The 7,020-nt window shown below is 37.8% G+C and overlaps 2 protein-coding genes across 4 annotated transcripts in view; one reads left to right on the top strand and one right to left on the bottom strand.

Moving 5' to 3' along the window:
- The window catches only part of LOC111409026 (low-temperature-induced cysteine proteinase-like), a 3,479-nt gene extending 1,601 nt beyond the window's left edge, over window positions 1–1,878 (top strand). For all 3 annotated transcript variants that reach the window (XM_023038924.1, XM_023038922.1, XM_023038923.1), the window contains 4 exons: window positions 361–596; window positions 697–837; window positions 921–1,370; window positions 1,452–1,878. In XM_023038924.1, the coding sequence (XP_022894692.1) occupies window positions 361–596; window positions 697–837; window positions 921–1,370; window positions 1,452–1,562 (938 nt within the window). In that variant the 3' untranslated portion in view covers window positions 1,563–1,878. The remainder of the gene's footprint in view (window positions 1–360; window positions 597–696; window positions 838–920; window positions 1,371–1,451) is intronic.
- Window positions 1,879–1,919: 41 nt separating this feature from the next.
- Window positions 1,920–4,861, bottom strand: LOC111409027 (protein RER1A-like). The gene is made up of 3 exons (XM_023038925.1): window positions 4,372–4,861; window positions 2,354–2,534; window positions 1,920–2,257 (listed from the first exon to the last, which is right to left on the bottom strand). Exons 1-3 carry the CDS (start codon window positions 4,722–4,724, stop codon window positions 2,201–2,203), a joined length of 591 nt encoding a protein of 196 aa, XP_022894693.1. The 5' UTR covers window positions 4,725–4,861; the 3' UTR covers window positions 1,920–2,200.
- Window positions 4,862–7,020: the final 2,159 nt, after the last annotated feature.

The raw sequence follows: 7,020 nt of genomic DNA, 5'->3' as shown, positions 1-7,020 counted from the left end.
GGGGGGGGGGGGGGGGGGGGGGGGGTTTGATTGGAAGAAAAAGAAAATTAGATTATTGAATCCTTTTAAATTTTAAGTCTATTTACCAGCCTCCTTGTTTGAAATAAGAAAAGAAAATATATAATGTAGAATTTTTACACATCAAATTAAAATCTACCGACGGTTTAATTACTGCGCATAGACAATAAGAAGTTACACAGTAATATTTTATTGCAATAATTAATGATTTTGGGCCAAGTTTTCTTTATTAAGAAATTGTGTATCATAATAAAATCAAGATTGATAACCTTGAACATGGGATTGGATTATATAGAAATGGGCATGCAAGAGATATATTTATTAATGGTATTGGAAATGCAGGGAGTTGCTGGGCATTTTCAACTATTGCTTCTGTAGAAGGAATAAACCATATTAAGACAGGTGAATTGGTGTCTTTATCGGAGCAAGAACTGGTTGACTGTGATAGATCATATAACGAAGGCTGTGACGGAGGCCTTATGGACTATGCATTCGATTTCATAATAAGAAATGGTGGCATTGACACTGAAGAAGATTATCCTTATAAAGGCTACGATGACAAATGTGACCAATACAGGGTAGATATTGGCACTGAAGAAGATTATCCTTATAATTTTTGTTATGACAAAGTTAAATACCATTTAATTGATTTACTACTTTTGTTGTCTGTCTGTGCAGAAAAATGCCAGGGTTGTGTCCATTGATAGTTATGAAGACGTAGCTCCATATAACGAAAAGGCACTAAAGAAGGCGGTTGCAAATCAACCAGTGAGCATTTCTATGGAAGGTTCAGGGATCGACTTCCAGTTATATGAATCGGTATATCACTTTCTCTTTTCTTGCAAGTTGCAACTAATCATAGTTTTTTTTAAAAATATTCTCTTTTGATCAAATCTCTCCAGGGCATATTCACTGGAAAGTGTGGCACTTCTTTAGACCATGGTGTGAATGCTGTCGGATATGGCACCGAAGATGGTCTTGATTACTGGATTATTAGAAACTCGTGGGGTGAATATTGGGGAGAAAAGGGCTACATCAGGATGCAGCGTAATGTGGCTGCCAAATCCGGTCTATGTGGAATAGCCATGGAGCCATCTTACCCAATCAAGACTAGCAAAAATCCACCAAACCCAGGTCCGTCTCCTCCATCTCCATCCAAGCCTGACAATATTTGTGATGAGTTTTCTGTATGCCCCGAGAGCGATACTTGCTGCTGTCTCGAGGAATTACTTGGCTCGTGCTTTATCTGGGGATGCTGCCCTCTCGAGGGTGCCACATGTTGTGAAGACAATGCCAGTTGCTGTCCTCATAGGTACCCTGTGTGTCACATATCTTCAGGAACCTGTTCACTGGTAAGAAGTAAATTGAATCTCAAATATTGAGCTTGTTACTTAATTGGTCATGCGTTTACTTTCCAACTCGTGATAATGCAGAGCAAGGGCAACCCGTTTGGAGTGAAGGCACTGATGCGTGTTCGTGCACAGCGAATTGGAACCTCTCGCAGTATTGAGGGAAGAACAGCAGTTCTTGAAGAAACATCGTAGATCTTAACCTAGCGGATGAGATAGGAAAGTGCTTCACTGCAATCTCTATCCCATATTTCACCCGTTGGGTCGACAAGGTCGCAGCATAATGATATCTAGTATCTTTTTATCTATAATTCTAGTACTTTGATTTAGCAACAAAAACAGGGCTATTGTTTCTTCACTGCCCAGTGTAGTAGTTTATATTTCGTTTACGCTTGATGTTGGTGGTTTAGCACATTTCTTACTCGTCTTTGTAATTTCGTATGTGATAAATGGCTTGATTTCCGCTAGTATCGATCAGCTTGAATGAACACTGGAATTTGGTTGGTTTGAATAGTGGTAATCAGGAAACAAACCGAGTTCACTTGCAGCATATACAAATGTAATTTAACAGCATTTACAATAAACTAGAACCGAGTAGGATGTATATCACAAGGTAGAGTACTACACAAGAAATTGCGGTACACCATTGAACTTTCTTATCTATAATCTTGGAAAATAATACTGGGAGCTTTATCAGTAATGAACTACAGAATCAATTACTGATGCCCACCATTGAATGCTTCAAGAATCCTAATACAACACCTTTAAATCAACCTGCAAACCTAAAAGATGAAGTTATCTTCTGAATGAAATGTGCTAATTAAGCTGAAACCTTAAGGCATGGAAGTGCTCAAGTCATCAGTGAAAGCTGTCTTCTTCCCAGAGTAACGCTGGACAAAAAGTTGAACATTTTAGTCACTTTAAATTGATTATGTAAGAAAATGCCAAACATAACGACAGGTGTATTGTGAAAACTGTTCAAATACCTGCTTCCCAAAAGTGAATGGAACATATTTATATTTGATCATGTGCAGTATTTGCCTCTTCATTGTTGATACGAACAGCACCAACCAGTAGAACAATAGAATTGGCCAAAACACAGGTACATCAAAGGCACCGAAGAAGGTCAGCACAAAGGCAAAGCAGAATGCCTTTGTAAGTGAATGCCTGACGTCGGAAGTATCAAAATTAGACCGTCTATATCCAGCTCAAGGTTAAAATTTCACGTGGGTTGGGAAGTAGCAAATAATTGACATAGAGGGGAACATATAATCTCGTCAAACTCCCCCAAATTAATAAACGAAAGAGACGAAGTTTACTTTTCATGTTGACAAACCATCAAACGGTAAATAGACCCGTAACTCCATGAAAAAGTTTCTTCTCTGGATAAATTTAAAAGAGAGAGAGATATTCCAATAATGTTGTAATTAGAGATAATAATTATCAAATCAGTACACACTCTAATGGGATGTGTTTGACTCCAAAGGTACTGATGATATCTATTATACCCTAAAGTAGGATAGACAGTTAAGGGCCCAGAAGATGTTCAGCATAACACCAAGGCAGTAAGCTCTACAAAGCTAGATCAGCTCAAAAGATGTACCTTGGCGCTTGTAGACTTCACAGTTGTGTTAAGACAATAGCGTGTGAAGTATTCATGCTCAGTTGGATAAGTCCCAACGACGATAGGAAATCTCATTTGAAGTTCCAAGATGGTTTAACAAGCAGGATCAACGGGGATACATGTCCTCTCCCCTATCTACTACTCCTATTGGTAACCTCAAAAGGCTATTCACCTGGGAGTTAACACACTCTCTTTTAAACTGTATACGGACACAAAAAACTCCATGACGTGTTCTTATACTCTAATAGGGGAGACCACAGTCTCACCTGATTGTCTAAGACGCTGAATCGAATTGACAACCCTTCATCATCTGATCCACCTAAGGACCTAGTTCGCCAGGTGGCACGCATGAAGAGTAGTGCAATGCATACTCACCAGAAACAGTTATGCACTGCAAGCATATCTTTGAGTGCACCCTTAAATCCGAACAGTTTTAAAAAGAATTAAGTGAAAACATCATGATTTAATCTCGTTGACACGAACTCAAGTTAGCACCTCCTAAACAATATCACTGTATACAAAATTTTATCTGGATAGATCTGTTCACATGCTCTTCCCAATTAAACATTAACAAGGATACCAGCAACTGCAAGTCCATACAAGCACCTGCATCTATGTCAGTAGTCTCACTTGGAGAACAACACATCAAGTGCTAAGCGTAAAAATATGTGAACTTAAGTACCCTAGCCTAACATAAATATATTCATGCTTATGCAAGTTGAATAATATCTTTTTCAAAAAATAGTGGTGTACATTAATAAATAAAACATCAACACATGTTATCTTCAAATCAAAAAGTCAGATGTCAACAAGTCATGAAATCCTTTCAGAATGACAACGTATTAATAATATCCCAGCCATAATGGAGGACACACTGTACATTCAGCAATAAAAATAATCTGACTACAATGTATTAAGACTTGAATTGATCATAGAATTACAACGTATTAATAATATCCCAGCCATAATGGATGACAAACTGTACATTCAGCAATAAAAATAATCTGACTACAATGTATTAAGACTTGAATTGATCATAGTGATGTATTAGTAAAAGGAAGGAGTACCTAACAGGGAGCTAGGAACACATTGAAATATCAAGAAAACACAAATTTACCTATCGCCCGTCATATGCTCCAAAATTTCTTTTCATTTTTCCATTTTTCCTTTTTATCTCTTTGGTTGGAGGGTGGGGACTCAAAACGTTCAAATCACACAAAAAATTCAAAATCATACAAACTCTTAAACCATTAACAGAGACGAAAAAACGATCAATTTCCCACGATTCTATTATTCCATTATAATCATATAAAACACGTGAACAATTAAATCCCAACCTAACCAGTCTAAATCTTAAATAGATCAAGAAAGACACCTTACCAGAACTTAAACTCGGGGAGGCGACGGACAAACGGGCGGAACTCATCGGAGCCCCGGGTTGGGAGGTTAGGTCCATCCCTGATATCCTGGATCTCAGGGTCGACATTCGGGGATAGGAATGCTATAAGCAGCTGCAGGATATAGATGCCCAGTCCGTACGTTATGATATAGTAACCCTGCACCATATACACACGCAAGGCATAGATCAAAGTGATGACCGACAGGAATATCCAACGGTACATCACCAACGGCGTCGATTTGTCCAATAAATGCTGGTAGCGCCTCCACATGGCGTGGGTGTATCGTGTCACTGCGGAGGTAGGATTGTCGCCGGCTCCGCCACCCACATCCATGTTTTACTATTTTATTTTTTGTTTATGTCTTGGTTGCGGGTAAGAAGAAAGTATTACAAAGAGTAAATAAATGCCCCTCCCTCGTTCTGTATGGTTCGTTAAGCGAACGAACGGTAGCCAGTCGATGATGTGATAAATGGTAATTGATGCAAACAGCACTAATTAAGTTACTAAAAATATTTTTAGCTACTCTCTCTTAAAGTTAGCATACTATATATATACTATGCATTTAATTTTACTTTCTTCATACAAATATTTATGATGCATAACAAGTGTAAATTTCTAAAAATATGTTTTATGTAAATGAATAAATATTGCACATTTTAAGAAACTTCTACAAATCCCTTGTGCGAACGTTGAGGTCCCGTGTCTTGGGCAGCCTTCTCTCCTAGCTTAGGTTCGACAAGCTCGAAACAATTGATATTGCATGATGACACTATTAGTGCACTATATGGCATTATAGGCCATTACGCTTAGTTGTTGGTAACATTTTCGTGCCACATGGAGAGGAGAATGCACTTCATTTTCAATTCGATAATGTCCTCGTAACGGTAAATGACCTTTGTATCGTCACAAGACTTCTCATTGCAAGAATTTTAACAATTGCGGCAACATCCCCTGATGGACAGCCATCAACATAGTGCCCCTTCGAACATTTGCCCGCAGTACCTCTATATATACCGCCTTCAACACCAATCTTTACTCTATGCCCTTCAAGCATAGTTCATCGGATGGACATTCTCTGTCGTGGCACCACTGCGCATGTCAAAGCACCAACACAAAATGTAAATCATTGTGATTTCCTCTTCAATGTTTACTGTGATCTACGACACAAACTAACAAAGCACATAAGCTCATTTGCACAATGCTTACCTTTATCATCTATCATCCTGAAAGCTTTTTTCATCAGTTTTGCTTGCTTGTCGATTCATTTGGCAAATATGCCATGGTCCCAAAATCATTTTCACAAGAACGCATGTCGATCATCTCCCACAATCAACGACGCATGTTCAAGCAAGCACACTGTGCTACCAACTTTCACGAAACGTCCATGCGGTTCTTGAGGTCACGCACCCAGGGCAGCCTTCTCCCCATGCTCAGGTCTATATGCACGCAAGCTTAAAGGCAAGATGCTGCACAATACTTGCATATAATAACAACATCAATGCACTTAAACCATACGTCTAGATGTTGACGGCCTTACCGTGTCACATGGGAGTGGAATACACTCCGTATGTGACACTTTGCATGGACGCATTCAATTTTACTTTCTTTGTACAAATATTTATGATGCATGACAAGTGATTTCTAAAAAAATATATTTATAATGTGCAAAGAATAAGTAATACACATTTTAAGAATAGAAAATCATCCTCGTCCAATCCAAATAATTAAAAGCATAAAACAACTAATACCAACATATTTAACGTTGAATCAAAATCCGTAACTCGAACCAACCTGTATCTGGTCAGGTTTCCGAGTTATTGATTTAAGTGACCGGTCCTACTAGCGAGTATTTTTCTTAAACTGCTGTTGCATTCGTAGTATTCCTTTTTGAACTCTTGACGTTCTGAGTTCAACAACTTAAAAACTGTTGATTTAAACTATGTCAATCTAAACTGTATCTTTTTCCATACTCGTTTATTTGTTCAAATTGCGAAAAAAACATTAAATTCCTTGTCCCTGTTCCAAGTCAACTTGTAGCCTGCAAAATAATTGCTGTGCTTGGTAGAAATTAGTCTTAAAGCAGCTGTATTTTGGATTCAATTGACCAACGAGTTCAGATGAATGCAAAAGCTTATAAGAAGCTGCAAAACTATTAGAAGTTGACTTTAAACATCGTGTACAGATGTGCTTAACTACTAATTCTAGACATACGCCTCGTGATTAGAAATTTAATTGTAGATCTATCGAGTTTTGAGGTTTTGTTTAAAAAGATCAATCTTGTTATAGGTAGTATAAATGTTCGTGCGTCCATTACTATTTTCATAATTCAGCGACGTAAATTTCACTCTCGACTTCTCCCTTCATTTCTCTTTGTCGTGACGATATATCCCATTTTTATTTTTATTTTTTTTGTATTCATCGGATGAGTAGATAAAACAGCGTTGATGATATCAAATAATGCAAAGTCGTGTTCTCGTTTGGATGCATATGATTATTGACAAGTTGACGATATACAATAATTATTTGACTTTTTCATGAGACTATCAATCCGCGGGGAATACAATTTTCCTTCTTATTTTATGTGTTTTAAGGCAATTGATGACTGTGTTATTTCAAAGTCAACCCTCTA

This window comes from Olea europaea, chromosome 14 (assembly GCF_002742605.1).
Source record: "Olea europaea var. sylvestris chromosome 14, O_europaea_v1, whole genome shotgun sequence".
Classification (NCBI taxonomy): domain Eukaryota; kingdom Viridiplantae; phylum Streptophyta; class Magnoliopsida; order Lamiales; family Oleaceae; genus Olea; species Olea europaea.
Note: the sequence above shows the minus strand (reverse complement) of the source record. Positions and strands in the feature narration are given on the sequence as shown.

Bases quoted from the DNA above. Each gene is read 5' to 3' on its own strand.
- LOC111409027 (XM_023038925.1), bottom strand. From the start codon at position 4,724: ATGGATGTGGGTGGCGGAGCCGGCGACAATCCTACCTCCGCAGTGACA. The intron at 2,535-4,371 runs GTAAGGTGTCTT...TTCCGACGTCAG, and splicing joins CTCCCCGAGTTTAAGTTCTG to GCATTCACTTACAAAGGCAT. The intron at 2,258-2,353 runs GTATTTGAACAG...CTTTTTGTCCAG, and splicing joins CATTCACTTTTGGGAAGCAG to CGTTACTCTGGGAAGAAGAC.